Source organism: Condylura cristata, unplaced genomic scaffold (assembly GCF_000260355.1).
Source record: "Condylura cristata isolate star-nosed mole 26May11 unplaced genomic scaffold, ConCri1.0 scaffold00026, whole genome shotgun sequence".
In the NCBI taxonomy this organism is placed as follows: Eukaryota; Metazoa; Chordata; class Mammalia; order Eulipotyphla; family Talpidae; genus Condylura; species Condylura cristata.
In genome coordinates this window covers 22,109,312-22,136,823 of record NW_004567127.1, presented here as the reverse complement: position 1 = coordinate 22,136,823, position 27,512 = coordinate 22,109,312, and the positions used below count along the sequence as shown (strand labels likewise).

At 46.1% G+C, this 27,512-nt stretch overlaps 1 protein-coding gene across 2 annotated transcripts in view; it reads left to right on the top strand.

Moving 5' to 3' along the window:
- The window catches only part of TENM2 (teneurin transmembrane protein 2), an 895,709-nt gene that overhangs the window by 824,669 nt on the left and 43,528 nt on the right, over positions 1-27,512 (top strand). For both annotated transcript variants that reach the window (XM_004689796.2, XM_012730132.1), the window contains 9 exons: positions 3,115-3,325; positions 7,483-7,602; positions 10,622-10,883; positions 11,612-11,879; positions 16,130-16,273; positions 16,719-16,968; positions 23,230-23,250; positions 25,853-26,085; positions 27,245-27,399. In XM_004689796.2, the coding sequence (XP_004689853.1) occupies positions 3,115-3,325; positions 7,483-7,602; positions 10,622-10,883; positions 11,612-11,879; positions 16,130-16,273; positions 16,719-16,968; positions 23,230-23,250; positions 25,853-26,085; positions 27,245-27,399 (1,664 nt within the window). The remainder of the gene's footprint in view (positions 1-3,114; positions 3,326-7,482; positions 7,603-10,621; positions 10,884-11,611; positions 11,880-16,129; positions 16,274-16,718; positions 16,969-23,229; positions 23,251-25,852; positions 26,086-27,244; positions 27,400-27,512) is intronic.

The following is a 27,512-nucleotide window of genomic DNA, read 5'->3' as shown; positions in this document are numbered from 1 at the left end:
ACTGTAGACCGCTCCCTCCCAACCCACTTCACCAGCAAAAACCAACCAGACAAATGAGTAGATAAAGCAAAAAAAGAAATCATCCCGTGTCATAGGAGGGCTGGGCGGCTTTTGCGCCACTGGTGAATGGAGACGTCGGCAGTCTCTCGGGTCCTGAACTGGCAATTCAGAACAGTTTGATTGCCTGCTTGATTGTTTGCGAGATAACGGCAAGATTGTCAGTGACAGGGTAATTTACTGAAGATTGCCATGTCAGGCTCCATACGCAGGGCATGCTGGCATAAAGATGCGATTCTCATGACTGACAGGCCACTGGGAGATTGGAGTGCCAATTTAAAGTTCACAGTGTCGTCTGACAGTGTTTGGCAGCCAGAGCCCATAATCACACAACATGATGAGGTCATAATTGGCAGAACGCACACCCACACTTAATAAAGGCTGGGACCCCAAATGCACAATCACCAGAGCAGGTAAACGTAAATACATAGGAGGAAATAATTCATAACCTTTTTCCCCCCCACTTTAACATTCACCATCTGCTACTGCTGATGTGTTTGTAGGCCATCACCTGCCAGACAGGCCCTTGAATTAAAAACCCAGAATCAACAAAAACAGTGGAGAAACATGAGGTCCAGATTTTGGAAGTAGGCACAAGCCCAAAACACACCGCAGACTAGGAATTGTGGGAGGGGAGCATTCAGTGCTCTGTAGGTGAACTGGCTTAGGTTTTCTAGGCCTGATGAGGACCTCAAGCTGTTTATCTGGAGTGGGTGGTAAATGAAGTTGTGGGGTGAGGGACATGTGTAGTTTCTGGAGGGAAAGGCTACCAGAGATGGATGGAACTCCTAATGGGAAGAGGCTGACAACCCTGAAGAAATCTATCATGCTAATAGCAGTAGATTTCTCCTCACCTCAGAAGTTCCAGCTATTGCTGAGTAAAGCTCTAGCAACATAGCTCAGTGGGGTACTTTTAAATCAGAAACAGGTATTAGGTGGTGGATTCCTTCCGCCTGGTAAAGCCAGTCTGTGGAGGGTGACGGTAAAGGCAGTATGTGCTGCTTTTATTCCGTGCCCTTTCTTTTTCTGTCACAGGCCCTGGAATCTATTGAATGTGCATCTAAAACAGTGTCCTGGCATCAGCCTGGCACGGAGCTGTGATTCCCAGCTTCATTCCTAGAGACTGGGGTTTGCCAGACTCCAGCAAGTGCCCAGCTCAACCAGTGCATCAGGCTGCAAGGCTCAGAGCCTTGACTTCCTAAGTCTCTACATTTAAAGCAGACATGCCTGCACATTCTCCTGTGCCTGTGTTTCTGGGAAATTTTGTGAGTCTGAATGTGTTATGAGGTCCTCGGGCAGCATCGCCCATGTGGAAAATGAGAGGCTAGTTTTAGTAATTTAAAGCCAAGCGAAACATGCAGCCTCCTAATTTGTTTGTTTGCTAAAAAGAAAGTAATGCATTAAAATAATTGTACATTAATTGCTAAATTACAGTGGAACTTTGGTGAAATTACATATTTCAATTTCATTAGCAAAACCAAACGAAAGGGTAATTCCCAAAAATTACACTGTAGTAAATTTAAAGCGCACAGCCAAGCCTCTGATTCAGCATTTGGGTACAAGTGTTTGTCAAGTCACGGCCAAGCATTTGAGTGTATGTTTCTCATAAGGCTAAGTACAGTTCCAAAATGCCCTGCTCTCAAATCCAGAAGGTACAAACAAGTAATTTTCCAAGCTCCTGTAGTATGTATTCATCCATTCCTGCAGAGTGAATAAGTGTTGACCAACTAATCCATTCCAAGAAGCAAAGATTACTCTGAGCATCCCCATCCATGACCCTAACAGACCTGTGAGGAAAGGGAGATGGTCTTACATTCATTCAACAAACATCTGCTAGGTACTGAATTCTGTGATGAACACTAAGCAAGATATGACTATAGAAATGAAGAAGTTACTGTTCTTTTCAAAGAGTTCATTTTCCAGAGAGAGAGGCAAGCTTGCAGAGATAATTAATTCCAGTACAAGGAAGCTGGCATTCACAACAGTTGTTTCTACAATCTATTATGCCTGACACTCCCCTGAGGAATTTATTTAAAATGCAGATTCCAGGAGCTACCCTAGAAGCTCTCCCTGGAGAGACCTGGAGTAGGCTGTTAATTCTCCCCTATAAAATTGTGATGTAGAACCATTCTGAGAACCTCTTACTTATAAACACACATAACAAGGATACCTGGCCTAGCCAGGGCCTCCTCAGGGAGGCTTCCTGGAGGAGGTGGCCACACCTAGACTGGATCTTGAGGGATGTGTCTTATCTGGTTCCCCCTTTATTCTGCCAGCTCCATCAGGACAGACAGCACCATTCTCTTTGTTCACTGTTTTCTTTCCAGAACACAGATGGTACATAGATGCTAAATGATGGAAGCCTGGATAGGAATCAGGCCAGGGAAAGTATGCATGGCCCAGAACCCTGGCAAGCAAATCAGGGTGTTCAGAGTTCTACAGGCACAAGGGAAAGCAGAACTGAAGCAGCTGGATGAAGTGATGGCGTAACTTCTGGGTGGCCACGTCCAAGCCATTTCTCAAGACTTCCTGCAGAAATGTAAAAGTCATCATGCCAATTGATGCCATTGGTCCAAGACCCTCCCTGGGATAGAAGAGCAGGGGTGGAATGGAAAGAACGCTCTTCCTCATTAAATAGAGATTTAATTGGGTCCCATGTATGTTTATGGCTTGTGTTCTCATTAAGCATGGGCCCCTGAGAACTAGCTCTTGGTAATATTTTTGCACTGTGTTTAAAAGCAAAGTCTTTCTTCTGTGTCTCCACCCACTCACAGAGAACTAGCTCACACTGAAAAAAGTCAAACTTCTAGGAAGGTATAACAAGGACAGTGAAGAGAAGGGCACTCCACCCAGGGATAGCCAGTTGTGCATATTTTCGATTACTTCCTTTCCAGTTCTATCTTCTGGGCATGTATATTGCAGTTGTCCTCAGCTTGCTATGTGAAACTTGCCATCTCAGGCCCTTGAGAAGGGTCCGTGTTGCTCAGGACACAGGTGATAGCGCTGCCAGGTAGCTCTGGAACCTGAAATGTGCTAACCCCATCTCTGCCCTTCCAGATGGCCTCGTGGATTGTCTGGACCCCGACTGCTGCCTGCAGTCTGCCTGTCAGAACAGCCTGCTCTGCCGGGGGTCCCGGGATCCTCTGGACATCATTCAGCAGGGCCAGACGGACTCACCCGCCGTCAAGTCCTTCTACGACCGCATCAAGCTCCTGGCAGGCAAAGACAGCACACACATCATTCCTGGAGAGAATCCCTTCAACAGCAGGTAGGAGCTTTCTGTCCCTGCAGTCACTGCGTGCGCTGTTTCACTTCCTGCTGTAGCTGGGAAATACTCCTGACTTCCAGGGGTGAGGGCCCTACTGAGCCTGCAAACTACCTCATGGGGCAGCTCCCCACAATGCTTTCCTGTAGCCTTCACCTCTCTTTGAGTCTAGGTCTCTGCCAGATGTGACCACCTTCAACACAGCACCTGCTGGAAATGTCCATTGATACCCTTGATTTAGGTCTTTTTATTTTTATCGTCTTCTTGTTTTAGGACATTATTGTTGTTTTTAATCTCCCTTTTTAATGCCTCTGATGGTGGCTTTTGTCTCATTGCTGAAATATTTCATTCAATAGAGTATTTTTGAAAGTGATTATTAACTTGATAACATCATTTGTAGCATCTTGGAGTCAAGATGATAGCTGTTACAAGAATTTATAGAGCACTCAGAATGAGCCAGACACTCTAGGTAGATTATCTCTAATCCTCATGGCAACCTGTCAATCATACCTGTTAATTACCATTCCCACAAGGCTGTGCACCCAGCATCTCACCGCTTATTCCCAAGTGAAGAGGTTTCGCTTGAGTGGACTTTTGCTCCCAGTTGCTCATTTGAGGCGTGTGAATTCTGGGGGCAAATTCTGATTTTTACTATGTGGTCAACTTGACCACTCCCTTCCTCCTGGGACAATTTAGAACTGTACCCTGGAGAAGAGACAAGGGGTAGGGTTGACTTGTAGACACCTGCCACCCCATTCTCTTCTCTCTTCTAGACCCAGTTCCCAGCACAGAGGGTGTGGGGAAGGAGAGGAGAAGCAGGCAGCCTTTGCAGGCCCTGTCTGCCTAGTGCTGATCTCTTTTGGCTTAATTTTGGTCCAGATGTCAATGGTATCTGCTGGTGGTAGGAAGCCTGGTCTTCTTGGAGGCTTCCCATCCCATCCCCTGGCTTCTTCCCATGGAGAACTAACAGCGGCTGGTGGAATCTGTTTCATGAAACTTCTAGGAACTAAGATTTGAGCAAGTTGGCCTGGCCCCTTTGTCCCCCTGACAGCCATCATCCTTCCTCCTTTCTCTGAGTTCCTTTTATCCTATTAAGTCCTGGGGAGCCAGAAATAACTCAGGACATCTGCTGCATAAGCAGGTTTCCAACCAGCAAAGACAGTATCAAACAACAGGAGACCCCTACCTTGAGAAGCGATTCTCGTGGAGCACCCCCTCACTTGACTTTGAAGAGGAGATATCACCAGTCCAAGATTCAGACTCGGCTCTCCCTGGGAGGGTATGGTGAGGGGGGTGTGGGCAGCGACTGGATACTGGTACAGCCAGTCAGTTCCACAACCTCTTAGAGCCCCCTGAGAGTTATATGGTCCCAAAGCCTGGCTAATCTTTGAAAACGAGAGTTCTCAGCAAGCCCACCTTGGGCCAATAACTTCCACCTCTGTTTTCTGCTTTTACTCCAAATAATAGATAATAGTAGAGAAAAATCAAGGCCCTCTTCGTTTTCGGCTGTGACCCCACTTAGCAACATCACCTTAGGCAAGTTCTTTTACAGCACAATATTGTAATTTTCATACAAGAACCCATCAGTAAAAGAAACGACAAGTCTCTGACAAAAATAAAGTATTTCCTGTGTGTGTTGAAGCTGAGTACTGAAGAAGGGACTGTGTTGGTATGTTTCCTTTTACATGAACACAATCCCTAGAACTGTTGACTCGTGAATGGCAAACACGCATGTATCACTAACCCCATGCTGCGACTGGTGTGCAGCTGGCTCACTGGAAGTCATCTTTTGATGACCTGTGTCTATAAAATAGCTTCCTATTAACATTTCATTATTTCTACCCTAAGTCAGTCATTTCTAATATTGGCTTTTCTCCACTTTCTTCAACGGTCCCTTACAAGGCAGTCTTACCCTCCTCACTATAGTACCATTTCTAACTGATACCTTTAGTTAGAGTTACAATACAGGAAATCAGGCAGGGCCATAGAATAAATGCTAGATCCCACCAGCCCCAGAGGCCTGGGCCAAACAAACTTTGTGGAGAGAAGGCCTCTCAAAGCTTCAGATGTAGCAGTAAACAGCACCCCCTAAGTGAGCTCACATACCCAGCACATAAGCGTGGATGCATAATTCAGAAGCCCAGAATCTTACTCGAAGGCACAGGTTGAAGTTCCCCAAGCATGTGAATTTCAGTGCATTATCGTCTGACAAATAATGAAGGACAAAGCGAGAAGTTAGAAAGGACTTAATTCAAGACTTGAAGAAGGCGTTTCCTCCAGATAAAGGCATACAAAAATAACTAAAATGCCTTGACTCCACCACTATAATTTATAGAGCAGATCTCACTATCTAGATAATGTGATAATTGTTACACATCAATAATCATAAATAGAAATGAACTGATAGCGTGTCTTAGCTGAGTCCTTTCTGCGAATTGACTGCCTGGAAACGAGAGGAAGCCAACAGCAACAAAGAATTAGAAAAACAGGGGGAGAAATCATGAGCAAGCCAGCAACTTTATGCCTATGGTGCTCTGCAAAATCATTGCTATGCTACAGGAGTGATTTGAAAGAAAAAAGTTGTATATTCAAAGTAAAAATAAAAGGAGCAGGGAAACCTACTCTGGACTGGGCCCCCAATTTTGTTTTCTCATCGCATGCATTCCCTACCTTGTGGTCATCAGCACACATCATTGATTTTAAAGTAGTGTCTGGGAAGGCCTGAAAGAAACCTTAGTCTCAGCTAAGATAAGGGAATAGCATTGAACAAAAGAATTATTTTCATAAATTAGTTTTTCACTTTCAAAAGACTCTTAGCGTTGGGGTTGGAACCAGCTAAAAATGGGATTCATTTGTTAAGCAGCCAGCAGCAATTAGAGCTGTCAGTGGAACAGTCTGAACCCTCTCAAGATCATCAAAGGGCTGGAGTGAACAGTCAGGGGGATTGCTAATAAAAAGAGGTGCTTGGAGAATGCATCCCTCCAGTTTGGGGGTCACCCGGGACTGCAGAAGTACATGCATTCCAAAAATTGTGCAGACTTTTGACAAGCTTCTGGCAAAGGATGGTCGGCTTTATTATCTAGACCAGAAATTGGGAATGAGTCCAAGAACCTGGGGTCCTGAGAACCTCTCAGCCTTTGCCAAATTATCCAGTGGCCCAAAGGCCAATGTACAGCTGCAGTCTGGCCTGCAAGGCTGGGCTAAGCGCAGAACTGCAGCTTCTCAATCACCCAGGTCTCTGTGAAGTTAGGAACCTCAGGTGAGGAAATGTTGCCTTCTCCCTATGTGCATGGCTTTTGAGTACACTATTGGGGCATCTCTGTTGCTTTATGGGATGTCCCAGAAGGACAGATTGGCTACTGCTATCCTTGAGAAAGTTCTAGTTCCTGTAATCTGGAGTGGAGTTTCTCAATCACCAGGGAGAAAAAAGTTGAGTGGAATTTCAACTATCTCCCCTCCTGTCAAGATAACAGGAATTTGATATAAGAGAAATATACAGTTGCACGACACCCAGAATCCAAGATACTTCTGCCAGGAAAAAAAAAAAAGAAGAAGTACAATATTCTCTTTTCCTCAGCCTGTCACGAACTGAGAAATTTTGCTTTTAAAGGGCAGCAAAATACAACATATGTATATGCCCCTGTCTCATGCGAACCTGTGCTCCCCGGCACCCCCTCCAACATCCCAGACTGGAGGGGTAGTGTAACATGGCCTTCCTCCAAAGCCAGGAAATGAGTAGCCAGATGGGGAAGCTCTCACCCGAGTATAATGCTCTGTGTGCCAGGCTCCAGCACAGACATGAGTGATGAGGGCAGCCTAAGCGTAGGCCAAGCGAAAGTCAAACAATGTCAGAAATGGAGACATGGCGGGTGGGGGTGACACAGGAGACACTGTTGCTCAGCTGAGCGAGCAGAGATACTCCCTGTGGATTTCGCCCTACACATCACCAGTTCTGCTTCTCAGGAAAAGCAGGTGTTGAGATCCCTCGGAGGCTTGGTCATGGGAAACCAGAAATTAAAGTTGCAGGTCTTCTCCTTGCCTTAAGGGTCGGAGGGGGCACAGGTTGCTGTGGCAATGGAACAGCCCCACCCCTGTCCACCCAGGGCAGCTGATTCTCCTGTGTGAGGCATGTTAGAGACTCGTGTTTCTTTTCCTCTCAGCTTGGTTTCTCTCATCCGAGGCCAAGTAGTAACTACAGATGGGACTCCTCTGGTTGGTGTGAACGTGTCTTTTGTCAAGTACCCAAAATACGGCTATACCATCACCCGCCAAGATGGCACGTAAGTAGCTTGGTGGGCTGGGCCCTGTGTGGACTGGGGGGTGCTGTGGTGTTAGAAGCATGTGGCTCCCCCTTGTGGACTGGAATCCTCCACATGCCAGGAATCAGGAGAGGATCCCCCACCCTGAAGATATAGTTTACTTTTTGGTATCAAAACACAAATAAACAGAAAGGCCAACATGTCCTGTGATGCCAAGAGCCATCCCCTCCCTTTTGCATGACAGCTAAATGCCGTGTGTGTGTGTGTGTGTGTGAGAGAGTGTGTGTGTGAGTGTGTGTGTGTGTGTGTGCGCGCGCGTGCGTATGTCTTGGAGTATGGGAAGAGGAGAGTGGATGGGAACTCTTGGAAAGTGACTCCTATTTTAAATCAAAGGCAGTGCAGGGTGACAGGAATCTGCATGACAGTGTCCTGTGGTGAGCCCCTTCTGCTTTTATCTGTGGCTTGAGGAGTTGTGCTGTTTTTACTCCTGTTTTGAGGGGGTGGGATATAATCAGAGTCATCTAATTAAAGACATTTGGCAGACACCCTGCTGTGAGGAGGTGGCAACCTTGCCCTTTTATCTTCTAACTGTACACATGCCCCCATGAGCCCCCAACAAGATGAAAGTTCTGTCATTTATCCATCCATTGGGCCTGCAGTCCAGGTATAAAGGAAAAGTATAAAAAGATAAGACGAAATCTATGGGAAAGGCGACCCTCACTTGCCTGGGGCAGAAGAAAAAGAGCAAACTTTTGCATTCTATTCCCAGTGAAGGTGATAACCGTTGCCATCAACCAATTCTTATTTTGTACAACCTAGTATGTAAGTGAGAACTCTAGATCTTGACTTTCTCTGGCAAACAGTCTTGACTTTCTATGTCTGCTAGATTTTCTAATGATCTAGTAGCTGTAGTGACAAAAATTACCAGGCCACAGTAGGCCAACCCTCCTATCGTTGAACCCAAAGATGACCACTAGTGACTTGTACCAAATCCCACACCACCAGAAAATATAGCGGGTTGGGTTGCAGACCACTGCCCTGAAGTTAAGTCACATGAAGTTTTATTTCCCCGTACTTAAAAGTTATAATTACAACACACTGTAGTTTATTAAATGTGCAATCAGATTACAGCCTTTAAAAAAGTAGATGCCTTAATTAAAAAATACTTTATTGCTAAAAGATGCTAGCCATCATGTGAGCCTTCGGTGAGTTGTAATCATTTTGTTCACAGAGGGTCTTGTAAAAAGCAATATCTGGGAAGTACAATAAAGAAAATGCAGTAAAACTGGGCATGCCCGTATTGAATACATTTCTGATACCGTGTTCATATGTTTCTGTGGCTATATCAGACTTACTTTAAAGCATAGTGTCACTTTGTGACTATATTATACAGCACTCCCCTGGCTCTAGTATTCCTGTCCTACAAAGTTGTGGGGTGACACAAGAGGCCATTTCTTAGTTCTTGGCCTGCTTTCTGTCTGCCCCCCCCCACACACACACACTTAATACTGCTGCACCCCTCCTGACTAATTATGCCCCAAATCCACTTCTTGGGTCATCCATCCAACTTCATGGATTAGTGATTTTGCAGCTTGTTCAGGATACAAAGCCTTGGAAGTCACAGGAGGGGTTTGGGTGTGCTCTGAGGAATCTCCCAATCTTCTGTGTGGTGTGAAACACAAACATTCATTTCTGTCTGGCAGAGAGGAACAATTTCACTTCAAAGCATTTGACTCTCTTCTGTGTCCTTTATGAAATCTCCCCCCAAAGCTTGCATGTCCAGTAAATAAATCCATAAGCAAAGCAATGGAATAAATCATCTGCACTGTGCATGCTCTATGTTCATTCACTGCAAGTCTACCAGAAACCAGAAGTGTCACCAAATTTGGTTACAGCCAGTGGGATCTGTATATTTGCTGTGAATTTACACTGTTAGTTGCTAAGGAGGACCAGAGATGGCAAAAGAACTATCACCTCTGCCTTCCAAGAACCGAGACCTTCGTGGAAGAGTTGATGTTAAAATGGAGAAACTTTTCTTTTAACTGGGAAAGAACTACTTCTGTTTCACTAAACACATAGCACACCTCCATCCAACTTTTTTAAGAGTTATTAATTTATGCATACAGAACAGGGATACAGACCAGAGGTGCAGGGGTGGTAAGAGGCTTCACCAGTGGCAGAGCAGGGAGCAGAACAGGCAGATCCACGAAGTACGCTGCTGAGGGGAGCAGCAGGAGGGTCCGGAGAGGTCTGCCTCGCCATGTGGGTCACCCCCTGGGCCGGGTGGTGCGGAAGTGGCACTTAACCGGTTGAGCCACCATGGAGGGCACCTCCATGCAACTTTGAGGCACCAACAGGAATGTAGTTCCAGAATAACTGTTAGAAATATCAGAAACAGGGCAAAATGGGAGAGGGGACAGCCACAGACCCACACTTCCAATTATAAATAGACCCTGGAGTGGAACGTTCTGATGAAGACTGATGCTGATATACCCTCACTTTACTCCATTGTAATTCCTGTTTAAGGAAATGGTGTGCGCTTTACACCAGAGCCACCAGACATCCTTTGTAAAGACCAGAGTCAATATTTCAGGCTTTTCAGGCCATATGATTTGTGTTGCGACTACTCAGCTCTGCCATCACAGCACAGAAACAGTTGGAGAGGATCCATAAAGGAACAGGCATGGCAGTTTGCCAGTACATCTTTTTACCAAAACAGACGGTGGACTAGATGTAACTCATTGTCTTAATTATTGGATCCCTGCTCTGCATTTATTATGCTATTTTATTCTCTCAGCCATATTGGGACGCTGTTAGAATTATTGCATTCCACAGATAAAGAAATCAGGGTTCAGAGAGGGTTGTAAGTGGCCCAGTTGTTACACAGCTAAGTGATTGTTTGGCATCCAGCCCAGCAGTCAGCCTCCAAAGCCCTCATCCTCCACTGTGCTCTGCTCCTCCTCGGCCCACAGGTATGGAACCCCTGCCTTGTCTGAAGGTGAGCTTTCTGCATTCAGTGATCCCACTTTCCCCTCTCCAGGTTTGACCTGATTGCCAACGGGGGTGCCTCGTTGACGCTGCACTTTGAGCGAGCCCCATTCATGAGCCAGGAGCGCACTGTCTGGCTGCCGTGGAATAGCTTTTATGCCATGGACACCCTAGTAATGAAGACAGAGGAGAACTCCATCCCCAGCTGTGACCTCAGTGGCTTTGTCCGGCCTGATCCAATCATCATCTCCTCCCCACTATCCACCTTCTTCAATGCAGCTCCTGGGCAGAATCCCATTGTGCCTGAGACCCAGGTAGGAATGGCAGTTGCCACCAGCTCTTCTCCCACTACATCAGCTCCCCGTTGGTGGGAGGGGGGCATGGAAGGGTGGAGGACCAGAAAGAACTGTAAAGGGGGAGGGACAAGAAAGTAGGAATACAATACAATTTATAGCCACTGGAGGCAAAACTCTGAATCCTTCCTGAACCTTCCAGATGTTTCCAGACAGTTGTTCAAGACTTTGGCCGTCACCGGAGCTTTTAATAAAATTAAAACAGTATACATATGTGCATCCCACCTGCAAATTGCTTTTTATTCCTGTTAGTCACAGAGATACATGAGAAGAGTTACTTTAATGATCTACATCGGTGTTACGACAGAGGGCATATTACATTATTGCCTCCCTGTTGCTTTACACCAATTGTCAGTAGAAGTTGCAGGTTCATATAATTACAGCCTCTCGTGGCCTCCTTGCATGCAGCTAGCAATAAAGCCTGCTGTTCTTATTTACATCTTTTGCCAACAGTGTGGTTTTTAAAAAGAAACACAACAGTGACCAAGAATAATTATTAACCCAAAAATCATAACCTCAGCCCCTTCCCTCCATGGTGTGGGATCAGATTTTAGTTTTTTCTTCAGCAGTGGGAGGTGGCTTTTGCACCCACGTGGGGCGAGAGGCCCATGGGCAGCATGGGGTTCACGAGCCGCTCCCCTGCAGGCTGCGTGGCATGCAGTGTGTCCGCCCCCTTGTCTCCTCTCCAGGTTCTTCATGAAGAGATCGAGCTCCCAGGTTCCAATGTGAAGTTGTGCTACCTGAGTTCCAGGACTGCAGGCTACAAGTCACTGCTGAAGATCACCATGACCCAGTCGACCGTGCCCCTGAACCTCATCAAGGTTCACCTGATGGTGGCCGTGGAGGGGCACCTCTTCCAGAAGTCGTTCCAAGCCTCCCCCAACCTGGCCTACACCTTCATCTGGGACAAGACAGATGCATATGGACAAAGGGTGTATGGACTCTCTGACGCTGTCGGTATGTCATTGTTTGGTTCTTAGACTTCGTCATGCACTAATCTAACCAATATTTATTGAGTTCCTAAGTGTGCGCCAGTATCTAGTAGGCAGGGACACAGAGGTGGATAAGAGGGACATATGAATCCTCTACCATGGACCCTCAGAGCAGAGAAAGTAGCAAGTAGTGATAGTTACCAATATGAAAATTCAAATAAGTCTTGTAAATAGGCAAGGAGGGATAACAGTTTCTGGGGTTCAGGAGGACTCCTCAGTGGGTAGTATGGAAGCAGAGCCGTAAATGACGAGGAGAAGCCATGTGAAAATCAGGAAAAGAGCAGTCTTTGCCTAACAGAAAAATTGAGAAGAATGAAGTATGTTAAGACAGAGTGAAGGCCAGTGTGGATGCAGAGAATAGCGGAAGTGAAGGGGGTAGAGGGTGAGGGCAAGAGACCACGTTCTACGCAAAGCTTTTGTAGTTGGGACAGGACACACCAGTCAGGAAATGGAGCTCTGGGGGTGGGGTGTCGGATGTGGTGTGTGATGTTTCAGGGCTTTGCTTTTGAGCGAGTAACAACCCTCCTTAGGAAAGACCACAGGAGAAGGGCCCCCGCCAGTCACACGTCTTTGCAGAGTTGTGAGTTGCAGATGAATAGCAACCTACCCACTATATTTCCTGCTTGCAGGACACCGTCTGGGACTAATTAAAATCCAGACTCCCGTATTTTTATCAGCAACAGGCTTGTGAGTTTTCAAGAACTATGCTAGCTTACCAAAACCCAAAATTCGTCACTGCATTTGGCAGCCAGTGTTCATCAGACACTCCTTCTGTGCAGATTATGGCGCTAAGTGTCTGTCCGTGGGTAATCCCCCAGTAACCCTTTCCCGTAGGTCCTCTCCCAGGCCCCACTGTGCAGATGGACAGGACAGCGCCCAAAGGCGTTTTTCCCGCTGGTTACACATGCTCAGGGTAGGGCCCTAGTAATCTGCTTCATCAGCAAGTGGCGCTTGTAACTTAATAAGTTAGCAATAAGTTGTTGAAGTAGCTAGTGCATTTAATATAAACTCTAGCTCATAAAAAATATATATTTCAGGCTTTAGCCAACCTTAAAATGATAGCCAGTATCAAAAGTAACTGCTACTGTCACAATGATCTTGGACTTCCCAGCCTCCAGAAATGAAAGAAACATATTTTTGTTGTTTACAAGCCATCCAGTTTATGGAATTTTGTTATAGCAGCCCAAATGGACTGAGACAGTAATCACTTACCACTACCACCACCCCAGAAGAAAAAAAAAAAAAAGCAAAAGCAATCATTTCTTTAAGAAACAGCATGAGATAAGGTTGTCAAAATAAGAAAAGTGTGAATCCCTGGGTTATGGCTATCCTGTTTTCTACTGCAGCCGGCTTTTACGGCCTCATTCATTCCTTATCCAAAATGAAACCAAGATTTTCCATAATCAGCTCTTTTCTGTGCCACCTCTTTCGTAGCTGCATTTGCTTCAGAGGCCCCTGTAGACAGGTATCACTGAACTAGCTGGCCTTTTATGATCTTAAATAACATGGATGGTGACCCCAATGCTGCCAGCTTGACCTCCCCAACCCTGCCACCCCGACCCCCAGCTGAGCTCACCATGTAGAGATGGCTGTGCTCACAATTGGCAGTTGGGAAGGGGGGCTTAGGAGGTATGCATGATGCACCATTAACCCCTAATACAGTGGGGGTGTGAGGGGTATTATCCTGTCTGCTTCGGTGTAAGTTTGCAGTGTGTCATAATAAAATCATTGCTTGAAGTAAACCAAAAAAAAAATCAGACTGAATATTTATAATACACTCCCCCCATTCTAGCATCTACCATTTTCAGTGATGAATCTTCTTTATTCCTGACCCTCATCTGTTTTCCTGCCTCCCATAAAGCTCCAGACATCACATCATTTCATCTGTTATATTTGTAGAATAGATCTCGACAAACTCTTTAAAAATACAATATGAAAATACAATATGATCACAACAATCAGTTCTTCATATTAAATATAGCCCATCATCGTTCAAGATTTCAGTTGTCTCAGCATTGTAAATCACGAATACCTGACTTATTAGAATCCGAATCCAAATTTGATCCACCTTTGGCAATTGGTTGATTCTATTAGATGTTCTCAGGCATGGCTCCTCACTTCGATCTCTGTCTCTCTTTTTTAACTTTCTGATTTATTTGCTGAAGAGTGTGTCTGCCGGCAGAACTCCCTCAGTCTGCTGTGGTTGCTGACTGCCCACCTGTCCCTGTTTAACATGCTCCTCCTCCCGCCCATGTCTCTTATAATTTAATATTAGATCTTGAGGCATTCTCAGATTCAGATTTGATTTTTTTTTTCTTAAGTAGGACAGCTTGATCAGTGATGCCTTCTTCCATCCAGAAGCAGCTAACATAGTATAAGTGTAAAAAATGCATATGTAGTTAGGTGTAATAAATGGAATGTCAGTATATTATCAGAAAGGTTGTGCTGTAGTGATTTCAGCTGCCACAAATGCTCCATGGCTAGATACGTTAGGTCACCTGGGATTGCAAAATAATATATTTTATTAAATATTTTCTTGTGCCTACAGAACTGGGGTACAGGCCAGAGCAGGGCAGTGAGAGGATTCACCAGAGACAGAGTGGGGAGCAGAACAAGCAGATTGACTAAGTACACTGCTGATGGGAGCAGCGGATGAAACTGGAGAGGTCTGCTGCTACCTGTGGGTCACCTCCCTGGCCGGGGGTCGAACTGGTGCTGAGGCAGCTGTGGCTAGCCTCGTAATGCTGCGTGTTAGCCCGTTGTGCCACCAGAGAGGCCCTGCAAAATAATATTTTAATGTTTTCATTGTCTGTTCACTTATTAGCCAGAATACTTTTATATAGCAGTATTTTCTCCTTAACCAGTTGGTTACTTGTGATACTGTTCAAATAAGAAAGAAAGGCTAAATCTTTGATTCTTTTGTTGTATGTCCTAGTTTTCGATTTGAGGTGGTTCTCTAAAATTCTCCACAGGTAGCAAATAAACATGGAATACTACTATTAACTCATAGGTCTTGAATAGAAATGGGCCTGGTACATTTCATTCTATTGAATTTATTCTCTTTACAATGACCAGAGTTCCCCATCTTTGGTCCATGGAATTCTCTTCAGTCTGGCTCCCAAAACCTTTGGGTATGACCCCAGTAGATTTTTATTTCTTCCCTGCAGTCTGATGTGATAAAATGGCCTGTCCTCATCTTGTTCATTTCTGGCTCCAGCCATTTCTTCAAGGAGCCCTGCTTCCTTTTAATGAGAAATAATATTTCAAGGCCGCAAGCTGGGCAATCGCTGTTCTCGTTGCTACTGGCTCGGTCATTGTTACTTGGGCTCTTCAGAGGACAAGCTAGGAAATATATGGTATTTTTTAGAAGATAAAATGTGTCTTTCCTTCCTATCGACACTGCTGTATCTCAGGATTTAAAAGAAGCTTCAGCGAATCCCCAAAGGTGACACACGTAGTTAAGAATTTAATGTAGTAGGAATAGCAATAATCACAATGCCTCATATTTCTGAAGCAGCGTTCCAATTAAAAATGTATGGCATCTCGGCAGTGTGTCTCATCACTCCTTTCCACATCACTGAGAGATGGAGTCTTCCCTTGCCTAGTGTCACATGTGGGGACAGAAGAGCAGCGTGACCAAGTGGGGACCAGCGCCCCCAGTTCCCTACCCCCCACCCCCATTTGCCCACACAGCAGGTGCAGTGTTTTTGCAAGTAGTTTTCGGATTATCCTCCCCACTGACAGCCACGTAATTGGCAGGCTGGGCCCCCACGATGCCTGGCCTGGCACTCCCGGGAATCCCCCGCGAACTCACACAGTGCCTTGACTTTGCAAGCTGCTGCTTCTTAGAACCGAGTCACAAGACTTCCACAAGTCTTTCTCCTAGTGAGTGAAAATAAACAGCACAAAATAGAAAAAATGCATGCCGTGAACACAGGCCGGGACAAACTCGCCTGCCATCTCTGAGGAGAGTGGTGTTCAGTTTCTAAATGAGTCATCCCTTCCCTCCGTGTCACTGGGGCCATTTTCAAAAGCCAGCCATCCAGGGGAGAGCTCTCCCCACCGCCATGGATGGCTACATAAAATAGCCAGGCTGAGTTCAGCTTCTGAACTGAATTTCTTAGCCAGAACACGTGTTTCCCATTCTGGGGGGCAAGTGCTGGTGTCATCAAGTAAATACTCCTCTCCCTCCCCCTCCCCCATCTTGTCTTGCAGTGTCAGTCGGGTTTGAATATGAGACCTGCCCCAGTCTAATCCTGTGGGAGAAAAGAACAGCCCTGCTTCAGGGATTTGAGCTGGACCCTTCCAACCTCGGGGGCTGGTCCCTGGACAAGCATCACATCCTCAATGTCAAAAGTGGTATGTGAGTTCATCTGCTTTCCCAGCGCAGCCCAGTCTTGCCTCTGGAATCTTCTCTCCAGCCTTGACATTTAAGTGGCAGACCCCCCACTCCCCACTCTGACTTCCCTTAGTCATTTTGCATCAAATGCCACAATACTTCATAGGTTTTGCCATCTTCTTTTAAATGTCAGCGAATGTTGGGCTCGCCTTCCCAGACGACCCGCCTTCTTGTACTAAACAATCCTTCTTCTGATATCCCAGTAAGTGTTATCTCACCCAGTACCATAATGTTGGGGCCCACCTATCTTACTGTTCTCAGTATGGTGAAGAAATCAAGGTGCTCCCCAGAGGCTGGAGTCCCCTACAGTCCCCCTTCTCTTTGTCACCTTCTTCTGCCCTCAGTAGGCTGATAGCAGTGACCTCCCCAGAGGGCTGCAGTAATGTCTGCTCTCACTGCCCCCAGGAATCCTACACAAAGGCACTGGGGAGAACCAGTTCCTGACCCAGCAGCCTGCCATCATCACCAGCATCATGGGCAATGGCCGCCGGCGGAGTATTTCTTGTCCCAGCTGCAATGGTCTTGCTGAAGGCAACAAGCTGTTGGCGCCAGTAGCACTGGCTGTTGGCATCGATGGGAGCCTCTTTGTTGGCGACTTCAATTACATCCGGCGCATCTTCCCCTCCCGAAACGTGACCAGCATCTTGGAGTTACGGTAAATGACTGCACAGAAAAGTAACTTTTTCCCCCTGTTGTTCCCATTACTCCAGAGCTTTCCTGGGTAAAACAGTGGCTTACATGGGGTTCTGCAGGAGGAGAGAAAGAGAGAATGTGTGTGTGTTTTCCATGTGATGTGTCGAAATCAAAACCTAGCCTTGGAGTCAAGTAAGCATTTGGGGAGATGCTGTGTGTATATATAACACACACAGCTGTCAACTCCTGACTTACACAGCATGGGTGAAAGCTTTATGTCAAGGTATCTGGGTGGAGCTTGGGTAAGCATAGAGACCTCCACATGTGGAGGCTTCACACCAAACCACTCGTTTAGTCTGTTTCAGTGAATTCTAAAGCAATGCTTTGTAAAAATCCAGCTACCTAGAGTCCCCCCAAAGGCACTGGTAAAGAAAGACCAAAGCAGTAAATGACCGTTGACAAGCTCTGTAGAAGCTTCTGATGCCCATCGAAGTTTGGGAACCACTGATAGTCATTTACTGATGCAGGCATTTGCCGTGAGCACCAGACTTGCTGTCTCTCTGTGAATCCCCAGGAGCTTCGCCTTCACTACGACAGTCTTAAACTCCCTGCTTAGGCCTCTCTAAGTAACCTCTGCCCACCTCTGGTAGATACCTCCTCATTGTTGCTTGCTATTAAATTTGAAGTTTCCTGTGCTCGACAAAAACTCTTAGAAACTTATCTTCCAGGAGAGTTGATTCCAAGTCATTAAGCCTAGAGGAGGGAACTGTTAAATATCTGTTAAAAAAAAAAGAGAGAGAGAGAGAAAGAAATACAAATAACAGTGGTGAAAAGGTATAATGGACGCAAGACAACTCTTAAGGAGACTGAGGCCGTTGTCCAGAATTGTGGTGATGATTACTTGGATTAGGATGGTAGCCAAGGAGATAGGGAAGTATTTCAATTGGGATATATTTTTGAGGTAAATCTTATAGAACCTGTTGACAACTCAGGTGTAAGGAAGGAAAAAATGTTAGAGGAATTAAGGGTGATGGTTAGGATTTCGACCCGAGCAGCGGAGTAGATGGTGGTATCTTCTGAAGCAGCCTCAGCTAATTTGTGAGGGGCTTAAATGGAGTCGAAGTTGCACTTGTATTTTAGCGCCTTGGAGACCCTTTTTGGAGAGAGATGAGTCTGACCACCAGCAAGTGCTGCTGTGTGTGCTTGGGAGCTGAGACTATGCGAGGCCCTGGGAGTGGTAAGAAGAAAACAGGACACCCATCTCTGCCCTGAGAAAGTTGTAGTCTCGGTGACCCAGCAGAACAGGAGAGGGAGCCAAGTGTGTGCAGGACTCTGAGTCCAGGAGGAAATGAAACCCAGCCTCAGAGAGCACCCCCTTCCACAGGAGGTGCGGGCACTGGAGCAGGTGACATTAGTTCAAGTTGATTGTAAAAGAGCCAATCAAGGGGCCGCTATGACAACACACAGGGAGAAGCTGTGGGGTGAAAGGGTGTGATAAGCAAAGGCTGATTAGTGAGGAGGAGGAGGAGGATGGATGGCAGAGCAAGCAAACCCTCAAGCTGTTCAGTTGACAATCTTACAATTGCTTTTCCTAGAGCACCCGACTAGGTCTTCTCCCCAAGAAGGCTTCCTCCTGTTTTGCCCCAGGAGAGCCCTCTTTTTCTCAGGTATCCTGCTGGCAATGGAGGCAGGCTGAGGGAGCACTGTGCCTTTCTACAAGGGTTCCATTATTGAATCTGGCATTTGTCACCCTCTGTGTCCTGCCTTCCTTCTTTGTCACCACTCTTCCTGCCGAGAACCAAATCAATGCTTGCCTGCTTGGTTCCCACCTCCAATTCTTGCTCACTCTCCTTAAAATATCTTTTCTGCTTTATCTACCCCATCAAATCCACCTTTAAAGCTCTTCCATGAAGTCTGATCCTCTCCGCAGAAATAATTCTCACCCTTGTCTGTGTGAGGATCAGTTAACTCTGATTTTCCCCTGGAGTTGACAACGTGCTGTTATGTCTGGACATGTCTTGGAACCCTTGGTTGCGAACTTCTGCTAGAACAGACACCTTTGGAATCTCTGCCCTTAGAGCAATGCATGGTCCTCACTGGACATATCATTTCAATTAAAGGAGATAGCCCCGAAGTCTCCCATTGGTTGGAGTTTGTCCTTGAGTCCAAGTCTCTCAGCTCAGTAGGGCCATGCCATCAGTTATCCCAGCGAACAACCCACGAGAACAAGCCACTGCATACGCACATGGTGTCATTGCAGTCACCTGAAAGGGGCGAGACTCCCAATTTCCCTGGACACCTGTGTGTTGTTTTTTTGTTTTTTGTTTTGTTTTGCTTTTCCCCCGTCCTAACTGCCTTTGGGCTTATTCTTGCTTTCATCAGCCAGGTACCCAGACACAATTAGAAAAAAACTTTTCCAAGAACACTGGTTTGATTCTTCTTTTCTTCCAACTACATACCTGAAAACAAAGGGCTGTCAATCCCTTCTCTTCCAAACACTAACCAGCAAAAGGAGGGAGTGGGGAGGAAGAGACCTGTCTTGCTTATGTCTTTTCTCTATTGTGAGTTGGCAGCTGAGTGATTTAGTTTTGGGAGTTAGTGCCCATCCCTAGCTCACTTACCCAACCCAGAGCTGAGCCTCTGAATCAGAACTTATTTCTTCCCGTGAATCTTTTACTGTCCTTTTCCCCACCTTCTTTCTTTGCCTGCCCAAAAAAGCATGGAGCACTACACATGTGAAACACTTCTGATTTTGGAAAAAGCCACCTTCTTAGGTGAAATGATTATTACGTATCCACTCTGATTCCACCAGCATCAAGATATGTTCAGATACTTTCCAAAATGCTTCCCCCAAGCCTGCGAGTCCACCTCTAGCACCCATTTCTCTTCTGGTAACTGGTGCCTTGTCCAGATCCTCCCAGAGCCCAAGCATTGGAGTAAACTAACATCTCAGAGTGAGTTTCTGCCACTGAAAAACTTTCTTCCTCCCTCCCCCCATGGAGGACATCTTAGGAGCTGGACCTCAATAAAAGGCCATGAATGATGGGATGAGGCAATAACTTGGCCCTTTTAAATAGCCATAAGAATTTCACACCTTTCGTAATGTTTGAAATTCTAAAGTGGGCTTTTTTTTTTTTTTTAATTTTCCAGCTGTAAAATTGTGTTGTGATAATTTTTTCCGACTACAATTCTGATGATGCTGTTGGGTGGCTCTGTGGAATCCTGGCTCAGAAGTGATGACCAGGGAAGGGAATTGTCTGGCCCAGATGTGTTGGTGCTGTAAGGGGAAGTGATGTGGAAAGTTGGGGCGTAGGAAGGAGGGTGAGTGCAGCTGAACTGAAAGGCAGCATCTCCATTGCCTGAGAGTTTCAACCAGGATAGAGCATGTGACCTAGAGACCACATGTTTCCTCTTGTGGTTGCGATATAGAGACAGAGGTCAGAGAGCAAAAACAATACTGCAGCCGACCCAGAATGACAAGAGCAGAACCCCGTGAGACTGTGGCGATGCCGAAGTCCTTGGCTCCTTGAAGTCCTTGGTGAAAGGGTCTTCAAAGCCCTTTCACCAAAGACAGATCTAGGTCTCATGGGGCCTGAAGCTTATAGGGCTTGGGGATGAACACAACTAAATGTTATCGACAGTAAGAAAAAAAAAAACAATCAAAGTGCAAGTTTTAAAAGGATGACCATTAGTGAAAATCATCACAAAACACAGATGAGTAACCTGTTATTTTTTATGAAATACGGCCAGTATTTGCTTGCTACTTGTTATCTGATACCCTTTTTGGTCCTCTTTAATATGACAGTGATTTTGTAATATCGTCATCTACAGGAAGACTAAAGATGCTCAGTTTTTCCTCCAGTCTAGCAGGTCCAAATTTTTTTCAGAGTATTGATAAATCAGAAAACCCCCTTTCATATTCCCAACTGATTATTGATGATATGATGTAAAAAGTAAATTTTGAGGAAACTTTTATCAAGCTTCTTTCACAGTATGGACATTTCATGTTGTGTTGTGTTGAGAATACCCAACCTATTGTAATGAATAGCCATTGAGTTGGCTGGAAACAGTGAAATGTGACGTCCTCACTGGCCCACCCATGCCCTGTGATGGTGCCAGGTGTGTGCAGTAGGAAGGAACATCCCTGGAAGCCAGTCCCAGGCCCAAAGGGCTGGTGATCATCCAACTACATGGGAGCCTCATCATCACATCTCCCTGATATGAAATGTGTTCCAACTCATTTTTTATTTAGAACTCAAACCAACTGAAAAAAGCACACAAACTGTGCTCACCCTCTTCTGTGGCACAGAGGGAGTTGGACTAGAGACAGTGGTCCCAACTGACTGCAGTTTTCCTGAGTGTGAGCCAACTAGGGGGGATTGGAACTTCTCCAACATACAGTCTGCCCAGACTTCAAGAAGCAGCCTCATTCCTTTTTTCCCTCGACCCAGAACCCGGTTTCCCAGCCCTTACTCTCTCTTGGGGTCGCCACTAAGAACCAGCAGCCCGGAGATGAGTAAGCAGTATTCACAGTCACTTACTGGCTTCCAGTCACGACAAACAAGGAAAAGAATTCACATATGTAAATCACAAGAGTCTGATGAGCGGGCCATCAGCTGAGCTATTTGGAGAAACCTTGAAGGCTTCACAGAGGAGTCCTCAAGCCTCCACAGTAAGCGGAGCTAATCCATCTCAGTTCTTAAATCTTTTTCCTCAAATTGGGTACTTAGAGGATTTCTGTTTTTTCAGGCCATGGATAGGATGCCCAGGTGTGTCCCTCACGCTAGAGGCACTGCGCTTAGCCACATAAACTGATTCAATAACGCTGTTATTTTCTTCTGTTGCCTGCTAAGCACTCACCCTGTGACTGGGCCAGTGCTCAAAGAGCAGTGATCTTAGCCTTTCTTCAAATGACTTGGTCCTACACCTCTGCACTTCGCCTTTCCCCAACACAGACATTATAATAATCAACTTAAAGCAGATGTTCTTTAGCAAAGAAGTAGGTCAGGTCTGCAGACCCAAATCCCATCCAGTCTTTTCACAAAATCTTAACTAAAAAAAAAAGTGGAATTGATATTGCAATAATTAAGAGCCAAATATGACTACCACTGGTGGCAGATAACATTTCACTTTCATTAAGCAATATAAAATAGACACGAGAATTCCCGGCTGCTACCCTGACACACCAGGCTTTACAGAATGAATCTTAAATTGCACTATGTCAGTCAGAGCTCAGGAGTTATCGGCATCATTTAATTAACTTTTTTTTTTTTTTTGAAAAAACTAACACGTTAAAATAAAATATAAAAATGTAATCCCTGTGCAAACCAGCCTCTAATGATGGCACCCGGCAGAGGCCTGAGTTGCACCTAAGCAGAAATCAGGGCATTAAATAAACTCTCTTTGTCCCTTCCCTGAAGCCTCCTCTCTTGGGTCAGAAATGGGGGAGGGGTTTGAGGGGAGAGAGGGGTGAGGGGTTCCTTTGACCTTAGCCTGGAAGCCTCAGATATGGGGAGTTATTCTCTTTACTTCCCAGCCTCCTCTGTGAGAGAGGAGGCGTCCTTTCCTATTGAATTAATTAAATGTAATTCTGTTGTTAAAAGAAAAAAACACACACACACAAAACTTTTCAAGTTTTCCAAAAAGGACTGGTACCGGCGTCTTTGGCATTCAGTTAGGAGAGGATGTTATCGTCTATCGGTTTCATTTGTGAGTGTTTCTGTGAGCAAGAACACAGACTCAGGGGCCCGAGCGTACGTGTGAGGGGGGAGAGGGCTGGTGGGTGGAACGGGGGTCAGATCTGAGGAGAACGTGTGCAATCCCATAATGCCTGTGGTCAGTAAGGGGGTCCAGGTGGCACCAGGCAGACATACAAATGAGTCCCAGTCAGTTTGCTGACCTTGAATTTGGCTTCACAGTCTTGCTAGTGACCAATCTCCTAGTTGCCATTGCCAGTCGGTAGATACTGGCACTCCAGGGGGAGCCCATTTGCCATCACTTCGCTAGCCAGAAGCCCGTGTCACCTGTTGCCACCTGCACCATGGGACAGTCACGTGACTGGTCAAAAAAAGTGAGCATTTTTGTCTGATTCCCAATGACCAGGAGGAGTTCACTTTCAGGGCTGCTTCCCAATAATTGAGCGAGGAGCTGTCATCTAGAAGGGGAAAAAAGGACTGCCTCTTTTGGGCCCCTTTATACAAGAAACGAAAATGTTATGTTTGCTTTATCATCAATTCTTCAGCTAACTGTTTGTTCTTTTTCCTTCTGTTTTCTTTCTATAAAGAAATAAAGAGTTTAAACATAGGTAAGACGAAGCGCTCTTTCCCATATAATTTGATATGGTTCGTTTGCTGCCTCGTGTTTGCTTTTTGTTTGGCGCTGCTTGTATAATGTTGTATATTTTTATGTACCAAATATAGTAACTTTTTTATGTGCTAATTGTGTGTTGTGGATATGATAAGCTTTAGCAATTATGAAATGCAGTCAAAAAGCAACCAAATAAGCTGACAGTAATTAGAATTTCCGGGAGATGCAAGTGCAAGATAATGAACCTCAGTGAACTTCTGTCCTGACTGCTCAGTGCGGGCCGTAATTGGGCTAAACAGTCGAGGCAAACTTCTGGCTTTTGTAAATGCTGGACTGGGTTCACAAATGCTTTAATGAACTGGAAACGGGTCAAAAACTCATTTTCAACTGATTAATGATTTTTTTCCCCTAGATATATGGTCATTTAAAAAAAAAAAACCAACTTAATTGCCAATCTGCTGGTCAGAATGAGTCCAACAGTCAGATGTATCAGGAGTTTTCATGAAGTTATATCACTTTTAAGTAGAAGGAAGGGTATAGATCAAGTACTTTCTGTCCAGATCGTGTCTGTTGTGCCACAGTTCTCCTTTAAAACCACGCTGCTACCATTCACGTGCATCGGGTACAGCATACACTGCACAACGTCAGGTCTCAGAGGGAGAATTGAGCCAGATTGTTCAAGATCATCAAAGTCAGCAGGAAAGGCTTGCCTAAAAGGAGTCCTCTGCTCCTTAAGTCACCTCCATATTTATAGGTACCCCAATCAGGCCAAATTTAAAAAAAGGGGGGGGAGCAGTAGCGCCAGGGAGGAAATACCCTTCCACTGGTTGTTTGACCTTCCCCACGGCCCAGGTGTGGGAGCAGGGCTGTCCATCAACTTGAGCGTCTGTGAGGACCTGGGTTGGAGTGAAGCGGCAGCCCTGGGCATGAGGGCGCCCCAGCCAGAACTGACCCCACAATCGCCCGCCAGCACCTCTGCCAGAGATTTTGAACAGCTTCCTTGAGTGGGACTCCCTAGAAAGTCTAGAATTAATTATCTTGCTACTGGATAGGCACAGGTGTGCAGTCCTCTCATCCTTCTGTGGACCTTGCCAGCTACTGTTGGTTCAGAAGCAAAGTGCAGCATCTAATTAAAAAGTGGTATTCTTTTTTTTTTTTTCCCTTTCTGCCCTAATTTGTTTTGCATAGGTGGATATTCTCTAATGACACTATAGCCCAAAAAAATTAGACTAAGAGAAAGTAGAGGGAAAAGGAAAAAGAAAGGAAGCCAGGTAGCCTACCCTTTGAAACTAGTTATCAAGACTGGAATTTTTGAAAGACCTTGGCTTCTAGTTCAATTATGTGTCTTAATAGCAACCTGAGGAGAAGCTAGAATTGAAGACAGTCTCGATTCACAGTTTGTTCCTAAAAATAGCTTCCTGGTTCTTTCTTTCCTTAAATCAAGGCACAGCCTAAATGACGGTGTTTTCATCAGTCATTTACCAGCTAATGTCTACAGCACAAGTGTATCTAACATGTTCATCTCCCTCACCTTCCCTTCCCTGGCCCAGCTCCATTCTCCCCATAATTCCAAATTTTAAAAATAACTGAAAACAAAAGGCCTATGATCACTTAGGTGTGGGGCATGAAAACCTTTGCTACCGCCCTGGACTTAAGGGCCCCCACCACACAAGCCCTAGAGAGCTGAGAAGTCCCAACCTCCACCAGAGAGTCACAGCCAAGGGAAGGAACTGGGCTTTCCAGCCTAAGGAATGTAAGCGATGATCCTGCTTGATGTCTTCATTTCCCAAATAAGGAATCTATGGTTCAAGACAGCCAAGACTTCCCTAAGGTCCCAGCTAGGTCCGAGTTGAGTTCACATTTTCCATGTCTTAGTCCCGACCCAAGTCAGAGCACCATAGACAGAGGCAGAGAAAGATCCAGGCCTTGGCAATGTGCTGCCTTCCTAATACCCTCCACATGCACAAGGTGTTGACCTCCTAGTGTGGCGTAGGGGTCCTACCTGGCAGACCTGGGCCCACACGTGGGACATCCCTATCACCACGATGAGAAGGTAGCATCTCTCAGCAGTTGAGATTCCAGGTGTGAGAGCATCAAGACAACCCATTTCTCCCTGTCAAGTGCCAGTTCACTGCATATAGACACGCTGAGGAAACTGTTGAGAATATGTCAGGACTGGAGATGGCTCTGGGATGCTGCTGTGACCCCCCTTGCCCAGGGGTTACTGATCTAGAACTTCAAAGGCACTAAGAAAGCAGAGGTGAAAAGTGCTTGTTTCCATAATCTCACCTGGGAGCCTGTGAAGCCCACAGGGGAAATAAAGGAGACAGACGCACACCCAGTGCCCACATGGACACAGGACCAGGGCAGGATGCCTCGGGTGAGCTAAAGGAAGCCATGCCATTTTAACGTGATCAGAAGGAATTCTCCAAAGCCCAGTTAGAAGTAGCTAAGAGCCACGCTGTTTTAGAATATGAAGTTACTGTGCTAGAATCTTTCCAGTTCACTAAAGTGGGAAGGCTTTGGGATGCTTATCGTTGCTTTGACCCCAGGCCAGCTGCACAGCTCCCTCATTTCTCTCTGTGCTTCTTCTACTAAAGCAACAACCCGGCACACAAGTACTACCTGGCCGTGGACCCCGTTTCCGGCTCCCTCTACGTGTCTGACACCAACAGTCGCCGAATCTACCGTGTCAAGTCTCTGGGTGGCGCCAAAGACCTGGCTGGGAATTCTGAAGTTGTGGCAGGGACTGGAGAGCAGTGCCTGCCCTTTGATGAAGCCCGTTGTGGGGATGGAGGGAAGGCTGTGGACGCCACCCTGATGAGCCCGAGAGGTAAACCTACCCTCCACAGCTGCCACAAGCCTCACCGCCTCCCTACTGCAGCCAAATTGAGGGCTCACACACATTCTAGTTCCTAGAATAAGTCAGTGCTGATAGGTTGTTCTGCTACGCAGGCAAGTCGTTTGTTGTGTTTTGGTTTTGGTTGGTTTTTTTTTTTTTTTTTTTGAGTTATTTATTTGAAGTAGACTTCATCACTCATACAAGCTGCAGGCAGAAGACAGGATGGATTACACCTGGAGATTTCTGACCACTTCCAGTAACAGGGAGTGAGGAGGGAATATTAACTCTGGGGGTGACTGCCTGTTGTCTGGGCTGGAGGAGAGCAGAGCCCAGTGGGGCTCCACCCACTCCCAGATGCTCTCATCAGACAATCATATACAAAGTCTAAAACACAGTGCCTGACATTTTGTAAATGCCAAATGAGTGGTAGCAATTACAATTGGGTCTGATTTCCAGGGGCCCAAGATAGTTTTTAGAAGCAGTGCATCTCTTTGCAAAAGGACTTAGAGGTGCTTAAGGTTAAGGACCAATCATTTGCGGGTTCAATTCCTGCTAGCATGTGTAGCTACCACGAAAGCAGCTGGCAGCATGGATTAAGAATGAGAAGCCTCAGGCTTGGGCACTGGGGTGGCGATGCGGAAAGCAGCAGGAGCCTCTGCATCTGGCCAGGGCCCCGGGCCCCCCAGGGCACCAGTGTTCAGAGCAGAGTCCAGGCTTAATTGGGAACACTTCCTGGAGGGTACATTTTGAATTGGGAGTCTGTGTCTGCAGCATCATTGTTTTTGCCACCCTCGTTGCAATCAGTTGTGAAGGGCATTCAAGTAATTTACTACCAATAATTTCTCAAGCAGTGAACTTGGGAAATAACTTCTTTTTCTAAAAGGAGCAGATGTAAAGTCATTTCCCCATGCATTCATTTAGAACCTTGGTTCATTTGCAGTCCAAGGTTCTTTCTTCAGTTGGGGGGCATTGCAGCCAGCACCCTAGTAGGTAGGGATGCTGCTCTCAGCGTGTGCTCCTGGGGTATTGCCTGAAAAGGCCAAGGCCACCCCCTGAGCAGGCTCATACCCCCAGGAAGGCTTGTGGCCCAAGATAACATCCCTGGCCAGCCCTACCTGCTACACACCCAGGACCTGCTCTGTCTCCTCAGGTATCGCGGTAGACAAAAACGGGCTCATGTACTTTGTCGATGCCACAATGATCCGGAAGGTTGACCAGAATGGAATCATCTCCACCCTGCTGGGCTCCAACGACCTCACTGCCGTACGACCACTGAGCTGTGACTCCAGCATGGATGTGGCTCAGGTGGGACCTTCTTGCTCCTGTCATCACTGAGCCACACCTGGTGCTTGACCTGGATTGCTCACAGGTGTCCCATTTGGGTTGCAAGTGGGGCAGGAAAAGGACTGGAGATTTGA